A 17,022-nucleotide genomic window follows, 5' to 3' on the forward strand; every position below is an offset into this window, starting at 1 on the left:
GCACAGTAATAGTACCATTACAGACAAATCTCAACCGCATAATCTCTATCATTACAACCCTGAAGAAAATTTACTATAGCCTACTAGTATATGTCTGACACAGAAGTTGCACACTATATGGTCAAGCTGCAGTTTTGCTAGACTTAATGTGTTGCTCGAAAGTTGCGGTTAACCGTAAGAAGTCAAGGCAGCTACTCTTTAAGCAGTTAACAGAATGTTCGATCAGCCATTCCGGTGGATGCTGTTCTGTCAGATGAACCATCCATTTGTAGTTGATCCGGAGCTATCAGAAAGACTCTACAAGATGTTTCACGAGGAGGCAACAGTTGAACAGAGGGGTAACCAGGCCAGCAACCTAGGCCATTTCCTGGAAAATAGTAGATCAATCATCAGAACTACGCAAAATAACAACCGGAAGACGCAGAAAGAAAAGGAAAGTGCTGTGTAAGATGGTCATCTTACAGCGAGGAAGGACAGGCTCATAGTCTAAAAGGTAACCTGTCAGCTGAATATTGATCATCTACTGCCTTGGTGCTAACAATTTCCTTCAGACTTCTCAGCAAAACCTGCCAACAGACGCTCTGTCTCGATGTATGTTACTTCTCTCTCTAAGTTAGTCAAGGCTCAATGATGGCAAAAATGCTCGTCCACAGGCGCGAGGGAGGTTAATATGAAATAGACCCTCTGGAGCTTTCTTACAGTGAGGACAGGCACGGAAGTCAGAAGCAACCCTCTTGCCTAAGGTCAAGTTCCTCAAACTACTACCGTCGTGATGCCAATGGTTTCCTTCCAGTCTTATCTTCGAAACCTGACAGCAGCAAGCTCTGTCTAAATGTATGGTACTTCTCTAAGCTCGTCCCAGCCAACCGCTGGCAAAAACGCTCATCTGTAAGCACAAAGGAGCTAAGAGGAAATGGGCCCTTTGGAGCTTTCTTCAATGAAACAAGAAAACGGTGACGGGGACGAATTCTCTGCTCGAGAGACAAGCTCAAGTACATGGGGTACTTCGTCAGGGATTGAGCCTCATTCTTAAGGTCATTGACCAAATAAAGATACTTTGGTTTGAGATTTTTCTCCACCGACAAAGATAGCACCTGAAAAACATGGCAGGATACATTTACCACGAGAGACACTTAATAGCAACAGCAAAGATATAAGGATGAGGAATGATAACATGTACATGGACATATGGTAATACCTGAGTAAGACTTGTCAATATTTTGAGAATATCAGAGTTTCTCATGCCAATGCTTCTAAGGAAATTGATTCGAGGCAAGATGCCCTCCTCAATGCTGTAATGAAGCAGCTGTGGGTGCTTTGTGACCATTTTGACAATGCTATCTTTGGGAGCCCCTAGTTCTTTTGAGAGAAAAAGAAATCGAGATTTCCACGCATTATCAATTCGCTGCACCAGAATCTGAGGGCTTAGCTGCACCACTTTCCCCACATCGCTCTCCTCAATACCCACTTCCTCAATCAAATAGCTTATAGTTGGCTTCAGGGACTGCTCAATACTGTAAGATAAAAATGAAGGGGCAGAAGAAATAATTTGCCCCATACGTGCATCCGGAACACCAATGCCAGCCAAAAAAGCAACATGAGACTTCAGATTGCTGAGAGTGTATTCCAAAATTTGCGGCTGTCTGACCAGCATCCTCTTCAGATCCTTGCTTTTAACACCAACACTTAGAAGGAACTCCAACCTTTCTTCTGCAGAAGCCCGGTTGATTTGCAAGCAAGCCATGTGTCTCTCATAAATGTAAGTAAAATGGGATTCCCTCAGTCCAAATGAGCACAGGTAATCAATAAGGGGTAACCATTTGTCATCAAAGTCATATTCTTCTTGCAATTTTTGAAACAGACTCCGAGAGATACTTTCATTTTTCAACTGCAACAACAAATCTTTGTTAGTCAACGTACCTTTACATACTGAAATATGGACCAGAAACATGCACATACTGAATTGATCTTAGAAACCTACCTCTACTTTACTGTTCATGCTTGTAAGATTCAGCAATGTTCTGTTTATTTTGCTCCTGGGGTGGAGGGAATTAGACCTTCCTGGACTAGCATGTTTATCACGAGTTTTGGGCCGCCTTCCTTCCCAATTTTCTTTCACCAGTTGTGTTTTTCGTCCTGAAGCATAGAGCCAGGTTTCAATACAAGGTACCATTGTTTTTAAGAAATTTTACATAGCTTAAGTATACCTGCTCTCTTGTTCGGAGCACGCGGGTTGTTTGTATAAAGGACACCAGGATACTCCAAACCTGACAAATCGTCCTGAAAAGAGTAGTGCAATATAGAGTAAGATATACTGGAACAGTGAGTTTGTAATATCTGTTCTATGAGCAGATAAACAAAAGTGATCTTTTTTAGACAAAATTCTGCATAATAATTCAAACGCAGCATCAAATGATGTAGTATTAGCAGTGTGTCAACACAACATATGACATATACCTTCCAAGGAAATTCTGTACACTGGGTTTAGATAGACCACTGTTCATTATGATAACATCCTTTTAAAATAGCAAAGCATGGGAGCATTCACTACGGCGTCATGTGTCACTAATATAGGAAGGGGCAATTGAACACGTTGTATCGCAATATCCTTTTGAAGTATGTATTGTTTGCAATGTGAGCACAGAAGCATCTGATGTTACCGAAACTAAAAGGAGCTAGAAGAGTTTGGTCAATATGTTCCAGCTCTCCAAGCAAATCTCAGACCATTTGTCTGGACTCAGGAGGGTTCAATGGTAACAGCACTGACAATTCATCATTGTTCCAAATATTGGCCAGTTAATCGGCATCTCGGTCAGTTAATCGCCACTCGGTGGGTCACCGAATAGCCAATTAACTGATTCATCAGGCGATTAACTGGAAAACTCGCCTATTTATCCCTACTCAGCACCCGACCGATATGGTACAAGTTACCAATATCCTGACCATTGCAATTCATATCCAAACTCAGAACTACACAAGACCTGCCAAATGGCTGATTGCTCATGCTTTGTTGGCACTAGTCCTTAAGCCTCGACAAAGTTCTTACACTACAAAATATTAACTGTGCCACATTATGCGGTGCTTATAATCTGATAAAGTATCAACTGTGCTACATTATGTGGTTATAATGATCTGATGTAATGTGGGATACAGAGCCAAAACCGCACGCACGGGAAGACAAGCAGTCATATCAAACATGCAAATTGTACATCCAAACTGCAGAACAGAAGTATAAATTCTAGAATAGGCACAAACGGTATAGGTATTTCCTTGATGACTAGGGTATGCCAAATCTTCACGAGACACTGAGCTAGATATTACATCACGCTCTATACCAATACGACTGTCCAATTAAATTCTCGTGCGACGAGCACATTTTAAAACCAAGTGAGAGCCCAGTTCGCGTTTCTCTCACATGACTAGAGCCAGGCACTGGCAGTGAAGCAACGGCCTACTCAACTTGGCAATGGTCACTGGTATTGGGGAAGCTCACCTCGCTCTCGTCGTCCTCGTCGTACTCCTCATCTTCTTCCTCTTCATCGTCGTCGAGGTCGTAGTAGGGGTAGCGGGAGCGCCGGGAGCGGCGGTTGGGCTTGAGGAGGCGCACGTTGGTCTGGAGAGAGAAGGCGACCGAGGCGAGGGAGCGGCGGGCGGTCGCGGTCGCGGAGGGGAACGGGCGGCAGGGGAGAACGGAGCGACCGAGCGCCGCCAGCGGCGGCGGATGCAGCTGCAGCAGCGCCATGGGCGAGAGTACGGCGGGGCTTCGATTATTTGGATTTTTATCTGCGGCGGTGGGGGATGTTGGGGATTCGGTCGGGGTTTGGATGAGGACGAGTAAGGAATCTTTCAGGGCGGGGTTTAAGGCCCCGCTGGGCCGGGCCGGGCCGCTGAGTCGGCCAGACGGGGCAGGACCATTTTTCTCTCTCTTTGATTGATGGGTTGGACGGTGTAAAGAGGATGGCAAGTTATCTTACTGTTCACTCGTGACTCGGCTCTAGCAAGTCACTGGATCTCAGTCCGGCCGACGCACCGGTTTCCATGTTTTCTTTAGTAAATCACTGAATTACACAAGACCCTGATTTAGATATGGCGCGTTGCTAAAATGGTTACGCCCCAACTTTTGTTCTGGGTTTCATTTTCACAAGAGTGACAGAGTTTTGGCATTGGCTCTCCAAACTTATCATGATCTTACTCCATTAACCGAAGTTATTATAAAAAGGCATATGCTTGTAAAAGTTGTATGTGTATTGCAAATGTGTTTCTTATTATATTTATTTGTTTAATTAGAATGTCAATGTAATTAAAAGCTGAGTTCTAGACACACTATTCATGTATTTTCACATATTCACATGTTTTTGGCAAAACGTTAATAAATTTGAAAAAATGGTCATGTATTTTTTAAATGTTCTCGTATTTGTTTAAAAAATCATGTACTTTTAGAAAATGTTCACCCATTTTCAAAACTGACCTTATCTTTTTAAAGTGTTAACATTGTGTTTACCAAAAAAATCCTTAAAAAAGAATAAAAATGGGGAAAAAAAGAAAAAGAGCGGAAGAAAAGAGTAAAGGACAAGACAAAGAAACAAAAAAGAACGAGGAAGTGGAAACTAAAAATCAGAAGATAAAAGCGTGAAAAAAACCATAAAGAAAAAAATTAAGGAAAGCCGAATGGATTTCAAATGTAAAATAAGATGCCAGATGGGCCAGCCCATAGGAGACGCCACGTGGAAGATCGGTGCTTTATGAGCCGCACCTACAGTGTGGCGCCCAGCTAAGTCCCTACTCTGATCCCGAATTCCATTGTTTATTTTCATAATTATTACTATAATATTTGTTTTATTTTAATTTTGCATTTTCATTTCATCATTCCATTAAGTATTTCACACCAAATTAAAAACTGTGAACATTTTTAGAAAACCTTTTGAGTCTTGATTATACTTTATTTAAATACGTTTTCAAATTCATATCAAAATGTCCCAAAAATCCTATTCAAATTCTACAAAGTTTGGTCTCCAAATTTCCCACAAATTCTTTCTGAATTTAACAAGCTCCACCAAAAATTTCATGAATTTTGGACACTCCTAAAAACTAGACCTAGTTCAAACCCATTGGAATTAAATTCATATGAGTTTGAATTTAAACATCCAAACATGCCCAATCCTACTTTTCTTGGATCAAGCTCATTTCTTTTTTGAGCCTGTCAAGCTTCATTTTGTGAGTCCATGAAAATAACCCCATGCCAAACCTCATCTCCCAAACCTCGCTTTTCTTTTCTTCAAGGCTCTATTTATTCATTTTAAATAGAGAAAAGAGGGAGCAACTAACGAAGGAGTAATCCTTCCGAAGCCCCTGCAAGGGTCACCTGGGGTGGGCTGAGAGCTCACCGCCGCCGCCACGTGTCGCGCTCTGGACACTCCCTCTGATTTTTTTTCATGCGCGTTTTCGGTTTTTTAGATGGTTTTCGGTTGTTCTAGCTTTTCGATTTTTCACGGGCTTTTCTTAGCTGTTAGATAATAACAAAAATTGCGTGAAAAAATGCGTTTTTGCTTCCTCGAGAGACACGGACGGGCCTCTCGAAAACGAAAAAAACTTGTTTTCTTTTTGCGAGAGGCATGGATTTGCTTCCGCGAGAGTCACGGTTTTTCAAATGCTTGATCACCATTTTTCAAATACTTATTCAAAAAAAATTCAAATGCTTGATTAACATGTTTATATACATGATCAAAACATTTTATTGTTTTCTTAATACATGGTGAACATTTTTATACACATTGAATTTTTTTTTCAAATGCTTGATCACCATTTTCCAAATACTTATTCAACATTTTTTTCAAATGCTTTTTTTTGCATGGTACTACATGTCTCACTCATATCGTAAAAAACAAAGTACAAGTTACGTAAAGGCCGACATGACAAAATTGAAAAGTTAGCAGAACATCGCTGAGCTTAACACCAACGCCCGTCACCTGCCTCCCACACCACCACTATAGCCATCAAAGGAAAAATGACGGATCATGTCCTCACCCGGGCTCGACGCGGCTCCATCGCTGATAAGCAGCTTTGTGGACCTCGAAGATGGCCCACCCAAAGTGAAGTCATTGCCGTTGAACGAATCAGACTGGGGCAACAGTCCGGACACGCCATTGAACTTCAGATCTGGTACCCCACCACGACTAAGGCGCAGAAGGAGGAAACCATACATGCCATCCATCAACCACGAACCACCACGCGTTTCGTCTTTCAGATATCGTCGATGCAGACCAAAATCTGCATCCGCTCCTGAACTACCTCCCGAGCTCCACATTAGCGTTGGAGCAAATACTGTCGCAAACGACGGAGCCTGAGGACACAGGTCCACCATGAGGATGACGTCCCCGCCACACCATTCTTGCTTGAACAGACTGATTTCCAAATCTATCCCCAACCATATGATCGATTGCCTCGTTAATATCTGAACCTTCTTTCTTTAGCGCCACCATCGCCGCCTTCGAAGTGAAGACGATGAACGGCTGAAAAACCAAAGTGCTTGATTAACATGTTTACATACACACCCCGCAAAAAAAACATGTTTACATACATAATAATAAAACATCATCAATTTACAATACATGGTCGATATTTTTTATACAAATTTAACATTTTTTGAATGGTTTATCAATATTTTTAAAATGCTTGATTAACATGTTTATATACATGATAAAAAAAAGTTCATCATTTTTTTAATACATGGTCAATATTGTTTCTATACACATTTAACATTTTTAAAATTCTTTATCAACATTTCTCAAATACTTTTTCAAAAAACTTCTTATACATTTTTTAATACATGATCAAATTTTTATACACATTTTTAATACACTTTTTATAGACGTGATAAACATTGTTTCTGTACACATTTAACATTCTTCAAATGCTTGGTCAACATTTTCCAATTTTTTTATGAAGTGTTTTTTGTAATATATATATATATACATACATACATACACACACACACATATATATATATATATATAATATTTTAAAGTGTAAACAAAATTGAAATAATAAAGAAAAAAGAAACAGAAATCGTAAAAAAGTACAGAAAACAGGAGACTCCTGCCTCCCCCGCTCCTGGGCCGGCCTAACTGGGTCTCCCTTTCAGCGAGCGTTCACTCCCACGACCCGTCACTCCCACGCGAGGAAGCTATGACACTCGCCGATGGTCTTGGTCTGGCCCAGGACGCGAGCAAGAAGTAGCAGGGTTTTATATCCCCTTTTCCTGTTTGTTTTCATCCACTCGCTTCAATCCAGGGATGAGACTCGCCTGCTTCCCGCGCGTGCGCCCATCCGTGCTCCCGCATACGTGGCTTGATTTGATTGGAACAAAATAAGGCCTGGCTGGCATTTCCTATTTGACGCTGCAGGCGCCCATTACAGTGCAATTTGCAAACGGGCGCCTGCAGTAGTCCAAGCCGGGCCGGCCCATCTTAGTTCTTTCTTGTTTTTCAGAAACGTTAGAAAAGTGATAGAACTGGGAATCGAAGCCACGCCAGGCTCGTTACTATCCTTGAGCTCTAACCACTGCACCATCGCCCTTCTAGTGTGCATAGTAAATTCGCTCACGCATTTTTATTTGTTTCTTTTGGTTCGCGAGGTTTTCCCCAGTTCGCGGTTTAGTTTACGGATGGTTTTATTCGGTTTTTTCTTTTTCCTTTTCTTTATTTTTCTTAATGCACGATTTTTTAAAGGATTTCGTGTTTAAAAAAATCGATGAACTTTTTTTAGATTACATGAACTTTTTTAAAATCCGATGAACTTTTTTTCAAATTCGATGAACTGTTTTCTTTCAAATTTGACGAACCTTTTCAAATTCAATGAATCTTTATAAAAATAGATGAACTTTTTTAAAATTCGTTGAACTTTTTTAAAATCGGTGAACTTTTTTCTGGTTTGATGAACTTTTATTTCAAATTTGATAAACTTTTTTTGAAAATAACTGAGCTTTTTTTGAATATCGATTAACCTTTTTTCCAAATTCAATGAACGTATTTCAAAACTGATGAATATCAAAATTGATGAACCTTTGTCAAATTCAATGAACATTTTCCATATTTAAGGTTTTTCCTTTTTAAAAATCTGTGAATATTTTCCAAGTTTGATGAACTTTTTTTTAAATCAATGAAATTTTTTCAGATTCGTGAACTTTTTCTCTTTTCCCAAATAATTCAAAAAAAATTAAGTGGTAAAATAGATGAATGGTTTAGTACAATATACATAGCACTGCGTACTTGTTATTAAGTATTTGCCTCTGTTACTAATCACAAGCGGCAAGTAGTTCAGGTGGATGGTGGCACCTGTGCGTTAGCACGATGTGGGGAGTTCGAAACCTGTACAGAGCATATACAGGTCGGAATCTGACCCCAACCGGCGGTCTCTCGAGCGTCTACCGCACCCCGGAGGTATGATCGGCAGGGACGATCCATTCGGCATCTTTCCTAGAGAGGGCGACGGCTACACGGTCGCGGCGCTGGTACCCAGCATGTCCTCTGTCTATGATTTTGTGCTCCACCTGTTCGATTCGGAGACCCGGATTTGGAGCAGGAAGAATCTGATTGTTGGGTCACGGCAGGAAGAGTTCAAGGTTGATATCCCCAACAACATTAATCAGATCTTCCACCATAATACGTCCACCGTGATCACTCTCGGAGGCACCATGTGCTGGGTTGATCTCTGGCGCGGCATAGTGTTCTGTGACATGCTCTCCGAGAATCATGCACTCACAGGCGTTCCACTGCCCGCTGCCACTGATCTACTATTCTGGTGACAGATGCAAAGAGCCTAGGGCCTGGGAGTTATCACCGTGGCATTGCTTTTCTTAATGGATGCGCCAGGCTCGTCGAGGTGGGTTCTGACCATGTTGGTTGGTATTGCTGGAGAAACAGGTTTTGGTCGCGTCCGAGTTGAAAGCTGGACGATTACCACATGGTACAACAATGAAGTGCGTAATAATTCTTATGATGATTGGCATGTGGACATCACGCTGACAGCTTCCAACATCATCCTGGGCGACCACTCCGAGAAGCTGCCGTCAGGCTTGCAGCACCTTTTTGTTTCTGACCCAACTATTTGCATGGACAATGGCGACGGCTATATTGTTTACCTGACTGCCAGGGAGAAGTATATGCATCCTAAGTCATGGATTATTGCTGTTGATTTGAAGAGTCACAAGGTGCAAAGTGTGGTTCTGTCTGGTCCTCTGCCCCCGCCAATGCCGTGCATAGATACCAACTACTGCGCTTGCAGTATCTCCAAGTACTGTACCAGCACTTCAACAGGTAATTTGATTTCATAATGTACACCCTTTCACCACTTCTTTCGGCACAATTAGTAACAGTTCTGTAATTGATTAGTAGCACTGATGGTTTAACTTGATCCTTTTATACTGCTATATGCTATGCATCTCAGCCTTTTGCTCGTTTGTCTCTTGTTTTGTTGAACTTCAATCAGTGCAAGTATGTGTGAAAATATGGATATATTGTACAGACAACCTAGCTGTTCATATGCTTCAGTAGATCCTAATCTGATTAGTTGCTTGGTTGTTTCTTCCTTCAAGCATTTAAGAGCATCTAGAGCGGGGCGCCTCAAACCGGCCTCATACATTCGGGCGGGCCGCCCAGTCACTGATCGGTCGCAAAATTTTGACCCAGACGGCCCCCTCAAACGGCCCTCAAACACCCGGGCTGACCGGCACCCCTCATATCCATCCCAAATATGTGGCGGATACAGGGGCGCCCAGGCACGTCCGCCACGTCGGACCCGGCCCACGTTGGCCCACCCGACCCGACATATATTCCTCTCCATCCACTCGTCGGACCAAACACTAGCCACTTCACTCCACACCCCTCCGCCACCCAAACTCGTCTCCGGCTCCTTCCGGTCGTCTGCGGCATAGCGGGCAGCAGATCCGAGTACTTCACCTCCAGATCCGTCGACTCCGAGCTCATCCCACGCGGCCCCGAGAAGGAGATGGCTGCCCGCCTTGCGCTCCGCCGCGCCCGGGAGGAGGCCTGTGCACGGCAGCGCTCGGACTCCTTCCGTCGGGAATCCATTGCGTCCGCCCATGGCACATGGATCCGGTGCTAGGCCAGCCGTAGCTGCCTCGTCGGAGGCCGTGCGGTCCGTTTAGCGTCCGAATGCGCTGGCGGGCGCGCAACCCCTCTGTTGGCACCCCGGGCTTCGAGACGCACCATGGGTCTCGTCCGACGAGAACATGGCACGACGTGTCCGCTGTGCAAGGCACCGGGTGCAGGAAGCGGCAGCGTCCCTTGCGGTGGTGGACGTCGGCGAGGCAGAGTCGCATTCTCTGGCGCCCCATATGGCGCATCACTCCGTATGCCGCAACCGCATCGTGGTGGACGTCGGCGGCTCGTCCCAGGACGGACCTACCATTGATCTGACATCCATCGGCACCCAACGAGTTCCGGCCTCCGACGGGGAAGAGTAGGGCATGGGAGACAGCAACGCCTCGAGTCCCGTGAGCCGGCTCGTGTCCCATGCCCTACTCTACCTTGCCGGCGACTGGACCAACACTATGGGGAGCGCAGTCGGCTATCGAACATGACCAGGGCGGAGCCGGGCGAGTGGGGAGCGGAACCGGACGAAGTTCCGCTCAAAGGTCGTTGTGTTGTATGTAATAATATGGATTTGAGGTTTCTAATTTGAGGTATCCCGATGTGAAATGCATTTTTTAAGGCGTGATGGGCCACTGTCCGCGGACATGGCCGGGCGCGTCGACGGACGTTTGAGGGGTCGGATTTGTAAGTCCGGCTATAGACTCTAACTCCCAAGAGTTTATTTCATTTCATTGGATGCAGTATCAGGTGGTACTTAAGACGCTGAGCAATCAAGTGGCTTGGAAGTAAATTCAACGTATGATGTCTACAAGTTCCTGGCGTCTGAGATTGAGGAATGCATGCGTTTATCACTTGCTACATTCTAAACAATATATTGTTCTTCTGGTTCTGCTTCACATATATCTATCCTAATTAGCTACTACCTCTGTTCTTAAGTGTAAGACGTTTTTGCAGTTCAATTTCGGGTGTATGTCCTATATAGTGAACTGATTAATTATTATGGGCAGTGAACTGATTACTTGTGTTGGAAATATCAGCATCTTTTTATTAGACTAATCCATGAGTAGACAGTAAGCATGGCAATCACAGTATGCAACTTATATCAATACCTAAGCATGTGAGCACGTACAGTATATAGAATCGAAACATATACGAACACAGTATATAGAATCGACACATATACGGCTAACACATGAACGAGCAAATGAGAGATGAACAGATCATACCCTTCGGTTGGCCCGGCCAACGCGGCGGCAGCAACAGCCTCGGCATTGTCCTTGGCCTTCTTCTTGGCGGCGGCGTCTTAGACCATGGTGTCGATGCAGGGGAAGAAGTGGAAGCAGAGGAGGACGAAGACGGGGACAGATTAAGAGCAATCGCGTCGAGACGCTCCCAAAAATCTTATTGTCGTTCACCCGAGCAGGATCTCGAACGACAAATTTTCTGAGACACCCGCTCTCCCGATGCACACGGTCGTCGGGATGGGATCGCCGAAAGCAGCATAGAGAGAGGAACGGTAGATTACAGCTAGGGTAGTGCAGTATGGAGTGAGTGAGTTAGGGTTCACTTCATAGACCAGCACCTCCTTATATAGGTCGTCAGGTAGATGGGCCTCGGCTCAGGCCCATGTTCGAGTCCGCGAACATCTCATGGTCCAATGTCCTGGACAATGGCACTATTGTATCTACTCGTCAATTAATCCGAGACTAATTAACCATTCCCGACCGGCAAAAATAAGGCTCGACTCAGCTCATTCTAGCAACCTGCGGTGCGCGCAGCAGGCGGCGGAGGAGGAGGAGCGCACGTGTACAACTCCTCTTCCCAAGCTGCTAATGGAATTGTGTAGAGCAGCCCTTATAAAGGGGTATCGCCCTCACTCCACTAGCAGTATGGTATTAAACTTTCCACCACTTGCCATGCACCTAAATGGGCCTTAGAGATTAACCAGGGATTATTGTCTTATATGGGCCAAAGCCCATCTATAATCCAACAATCCCCACCAGATCTTGAGGCATATAAGTTTGTCAACTGTTCCAATCAATGTTTTGATATATCAAAATTTTCGGTGGAGACTGTTAAGTTGAACTTTCACCTAGAGCAACAGGATTAGACTTCTTCACAACTGAACAATGGATTTATGCCTTCAATTGTCAGTTTAGCATGCAGAAGTTTTGCCTATTGTCAGCTGATACATGGCCGCCGAAGGCTAAACCCATGGGTGGAGCTTATTAGTCATACTCATGAGATTCGTCAAGATTACCCTATCTCATAGACCGTGACTAGTAGTCGAGCTCACATAGGTGTGTTCCTCCAAAGATCGCTCTATAGGATAGCATCTTGCTTATACAAGCTTTGGAACGCAGTGGGTTAGTAAGGTTACTCTCCTCAGTTGACCGCTGAATTATTTTCCAATGTCCTAATTCACGGGATCTCCAATCACATAGGTTGGGTTGTCCCCATGACAACTTATGTGGGTCTCATGCCCATCTCCATTGATGCATTTCTATCACAATCCGTGATAGCCATTTAATAAAGGGATCTATTAGATTCTTAGCCGTCTGGATATAATTTAACGCTATTACTCTGGAGTTTCTAGAATGCCTGACAACTTTTAATCTTCTTCTTATGTGCTTTATGGACTGCATGCTGTCCTTTGAACTTTTAGCCTTGGCAATCACTACTTGATTGTCACAATTCATAAGGATAGTCGGGATTGGTTTATCAACCACTGGCAAATTCATCAAAAGCTCTCGAAGCCATTCTGCTTTGACGCATGATGTGTCTAATGTTGTGAGTTCTGCTTCCATAATCGATCTCGTTAAGATCGTCTGCTTGCAATTCTTTCAGGAAACAACACTACCCTCAAGTGTAAACATATATCCACTTGTAACTTTCATCTCATCACCATAGGATCGGGTACTTAGAATAGTGAATTCCATAATTCACAGTACCTTGCAAATGAAGCATAAGTCGCTCAATCTTGATAACCCACAAGTATAGGGGATCGCAACAGTTTTCGAGTGTAGAGTATTGAACCCAAATTTATAGATTCGACACAAGGGGAGCCAAAGAATATTTGCAAGTATTACCAGTTGAGTTGTCAATTCAACCACACCTGGAGATTTAATATCTGCAGCAAAGTGATCAGTAGCATCGTAATATGATAGTTTGATAGTGATAGAGTGATAGTAACAGTAATAGTAACGGTAACAAAAGCAGTGATAATTTTGTAGCAGTTGTAACAGCAATAGCAACAGTAGTAAATGAGCAAGAACAATATGTGGAAAGCTCGTAGGCATTGGATTGGTGATCACGTTGATAATAGTCATCATATAACAGTCATAACCTAGGGGCGACACAGAACTAGCTCCAGTTCATAAATATAGTGTAGGCATGTATTCCGCAAATAGGCATACATGCTTATGGAAAAGAACTTGCATGACATCTTTTGTCCTACCCTCTCATGGCAGCAGGGTCCATAAGGAAACTAAGGGATATTAAGGCCTCCTTTTGATAGAGAACCGGAACAAAGCATTAACATATAGTGAATACATGAACTCCTCAAACAACGATCATCACCGAAAAGTATCCTAATTGTTGTCACCTTGGGGTTGATGGATCATAATAGGTAATAGGTGAATATGACTTGCAAGATCGGATCACAAACATAGATATAATGGTGATAATATAAACGGTTCAGATCTGAAATCATGGCACTCGGGCCCTAGTGACAAGCATTAAGCATAGAAACATCAATCTCAGAACATAGTGGATACTAGGGATCAAGCCCTAACAAAACTAACTCGATTACATGATGAATCTCATCCAATTCCTCACTGACCAGCGAGCCTACGAAGGAATTACTCACTCTCGGGAGTGAGCATCATGAAATTGGTGATGGAGGATGGTTGATGATGACGAAGACCGAAGATCCCCCTCTCCGCAGCCCCGAACGGGCTCCAGATCTGGCCTCCCGATGAAGAACAGAAGGTGGCGGCGGCTCCGTATTGTAAAACGCGATGAAACTTCTTCTCCTATTTTCTCCCCAAAAATAGGATTTTATAGCATCGGAATTAGGGTCAGCGGAGGCTCGTGGGCCCCACTACCCACAAGGGCGCTCAGAGGGGGCTGGCGCGCCCTTCTGCCTTGTGGGCAGCTGCCCCCCTGCAGTCGGTCTTGGTTCCAGAAATTATTATATATTCCAAAATAATTCTCCAAAATGTTTCGTCCAATGCTGATAAATTTTATTTCTGCACAAAAACAACACCATGGTAGTTGTGCTGAAAACAACGTTCGTCCGGGTTAGTTTCATTCAAATCATGCAAATTAGAGTCCAAAACAAGAGCAAAAGTGATAGGAAAAGTAGATACGATGGAGATGTATCAACTCCCCCAAGCTTAACCCATTGCTTGTCCTCAAGCAATTCAGTTGACAAACTGAAAGTGATAAAGAAAGAACTTTTAGGAACTCTTTTGTTCTTGTTTACATATATATGCTTAAATAGCACCCTGGTTTTCAGCAAAGATCATGACTAAACATGCCAACAATAACTCTTAGAAATTATATTAACTCATATCAATTGTATAATCAACTAGCGAGCAATAATAAGATATCTCAAATGCCAACACTTTGTCAAAACAATCATGATATAATATGACAACAGTGGTATCTTGCTAGCCATTTCTGAGACCGCAAAATATAAATGTAGAGCACCCCCAAAGTTCAAGTAATGACTAAACATTGTAATTCATGGTAGAAGAGATCCAGTCATGATGCATTCAACATTAACTACACATAATGCATGAGGATGATAGTGCTCTCAGGTCTAGTGCTTGTTTGAGAAGGTGATGACTCAACATAAAAGTAAAATAACATAAAAGTAAATAGATAAGCCCTTCACAGAGGGAAGCAGGGATTTGCAGAGGTGCCAGAGCTCAAAGTTTAAATAAGAGATAAATATAATTTTTGGAGATATACCTTTCCTGGCAATGTTACGACCAAGAGTTTTCAACATCTTCCATGCTAAACAAATTAGTGGTGGTTCCCAAGCGATAAAGGTAAAGTTTACTCCCCCTCCACCAACAAACACAAGCCATTTCTAACTGAATCCACGGGTGCCTTCCATACCAACAATAGTCCTGGGGGACTTTTGTTTAATTATTTGCAATTTTTGATTTCAGGACTGGGCATCCCTATTACTAGCCCCTCTAGTGCAAGGATGGGTGAATAAACACTCATCATGAGAATAACCCGCTTAGCATGGAAGATACTGACCACCCCCTATCGCTCCATGAGCGGTCCAGGCACACAAACCAGATGTTCGTTTGAAATTTTAGAGGTGGCACATGCAAATTTATTTGGAACGGCAGGGTAATACCGCATATAGGTAGATATAGTGGACTCATCTAAAATAACTTTGGTTTAAGGATTTTGATGCACAAGCAGTATTCCCGCTTAGTACAGGCGAAGGCTAGCAAATAGGTTGAGGAGCGACCAGCTAGAGAGCAAACACGGTCATGAGCATGCACTATGAATAATTAATATTGAATACTAGCATGAGTAGGATATAAACACCATGAACATAAATATCGTGGAGGCTATGTTGGTTTTGATTCAACTACATGCGTGAACATGTGCCAAGTCAAGCCACTTGAAACATTCAGAGGAGGATACCATATCATCATACTACATCGCAATCATTTTAATGCATGTTGACACCCAAGATAAATTGTTATCCACTCCTAGCTACTTAAGCATGGCATGAGCAACTATAATCTCTAATTGTCATTGTAAACATGTTTGATCATAATATTTTGAATCATGGATACTGAGTTAAATATATTTACATCAACAAAAACAAGTTGAGTTCATACCCGTTTTTCCCTGCCACAGTCACTTCATCAAATATCGTCATTATTGCCTTTCACTTGCACGACCGAATGATATGAAAATGATAATAGTGCAAGAGTGCCGTTGTAGCGACCAGACCTCAAACAGTCTGATCTCTGTGCATCAATGTCATCCCTGGATCGGTAATGCTGACACGCACAGTACTTGAAGGATTTATAACGGAGTAGCAATCACACACTTATTACATCGAATGCCTCAAAAGAGAACTTATTACAATAAATATGACTTAAGGCAATCTAATAACGATAATAGCGGAAGGCTTGGAAGATAAAGTGAGTTCATCAACTCCAACGGCATCACTGAGTATAAGACCACGACCTATGGCACCTTACTCGTCGTCTGAAAAGTCTGCAACATGAATGTTGCAGCCCGAAAACAGTTCAGCACATGGAATATGTTGGCAATGTAACACATAGAGAGTAATGAACAGAATATTGCTATCACTACATGCATATATGGCTGGTGGAAAGCTCTATGGTCACAGTTTTGCATAAATCCATTTTTTCCCTACAACAAAGGAATAAACTTATTTAACTATCATGGTGGTTGTTAAACATTGAGAAGGTTCACCCAACTCAATCCCAATTAAGCATCATCATTAAACCCAAACAGAATTAATTAAGTAACATGATGAGATTCACATGATAATCCAAGTACTAGATACTCAAAACATCCATAACTGGGGACACGGCTAACCATGATTAGTTTATACACTCTGCAGAGGTTTGCGCACTTTTCCCCACAAGACCCGATCTCCTCCGTTGGATTTCTCGCACTACATGGTGTTTGAGAAACGGATGACCAAGACACAGTCTTTCAGAAGTGTTAGCACCTTATGATGGGTAGACAGTTACACCTACTTTCCCCTACATCTGCTAGTCTACCACTGTAAGAGTTCACATGACTTAATCAACTATGCTAGTGTTGGGGAATGTAGCAATAATTCAAAATTTTCTACGCATCACCATGATCAATCTATGGAGATTCTAGCAACAAGAGA

The 17,022-nt window shown here is 42.9% G+C and overlaps 1 protein-coding gene across 2 annotated transcripts; it reads right to left on the reverse strand.

Moving 5' to 3' along the window:
* Positions 1–3,821, reverse strand: LOC123044419 (transcription termination factor MTERF9, chloroplastic). 2 transcript variants are annotated; one of them, XM_044467154.1, is made up of 6 exons: positions 3,494–3,821; positions 2,208–2,280; positions 1,982–2,136; positions 1,199–1,888; positions 499–1,094; positions 1–367 (listed from the first exon to the last, which is right to left on the reverse strand). In XM_044467154.1, exons 1-5 carry the CDS (start codon positions 3,740–3,742, stop codon positions 762–764), a joined length of 1,500 nt encoding a protein of 499 aa, XP_044323089.1. In that variant the 5' UTR covers positions 3,743–3,821; the 3' UTR covers positions 1–367; positions 499–761. The 2 variants fall into 2 exon arrangements, with proteins under 2 accessions (XP_044323089.1, XP_044323088.1); XM_044467153.1 differs by having other exon boundaries at positions 463–1,094.
* Positions 3,822–17,022: the final 13,201 nt, after the last annotated feature.

This window comes from Triticum aestivum, chromosome 2B (assembly GCF_018294505.1).
Source record: "Triticum aestivum cultivar Chinese Spring chromosome 2B, IWGSC CS RefSeq v2.1, whole genome shotgun sequence".
NCBI lineage: Eukaryota > Viridiplantae > Streptophyta > Magnoliopsida > Poales > Poaceae > Triticum > Triticum aestivum.

What these genes read in the sequence shown, in the direction of transcription:
- LOC123044419 (XM_044467154.1), bottom strand. Translation starts at nt 3,742, where the DNA reads ATGGCGCTGCTGCAGCTGCATCCGCCGCCGCTGGCGGCGCTCGGTCGC. An exon ending in TGCTCCGAACAAGAGAGCAG is followed by an intron (nt 2,137 to 2,207) that starts GTATACTTAAGC and finishes TCTATGCTTCAG; the next exon opens with GACGAAAAACACAACTGGTG. An exon ending in GCATGAACAGTAAAGTAGAG is followed by an intron (nt 1,889 to 1,981) that starts GTAGGTTTCTAA and finishes TTGTTGTTGCAG; the next exon opens with TTGAAAAATGAAAGTATCTC.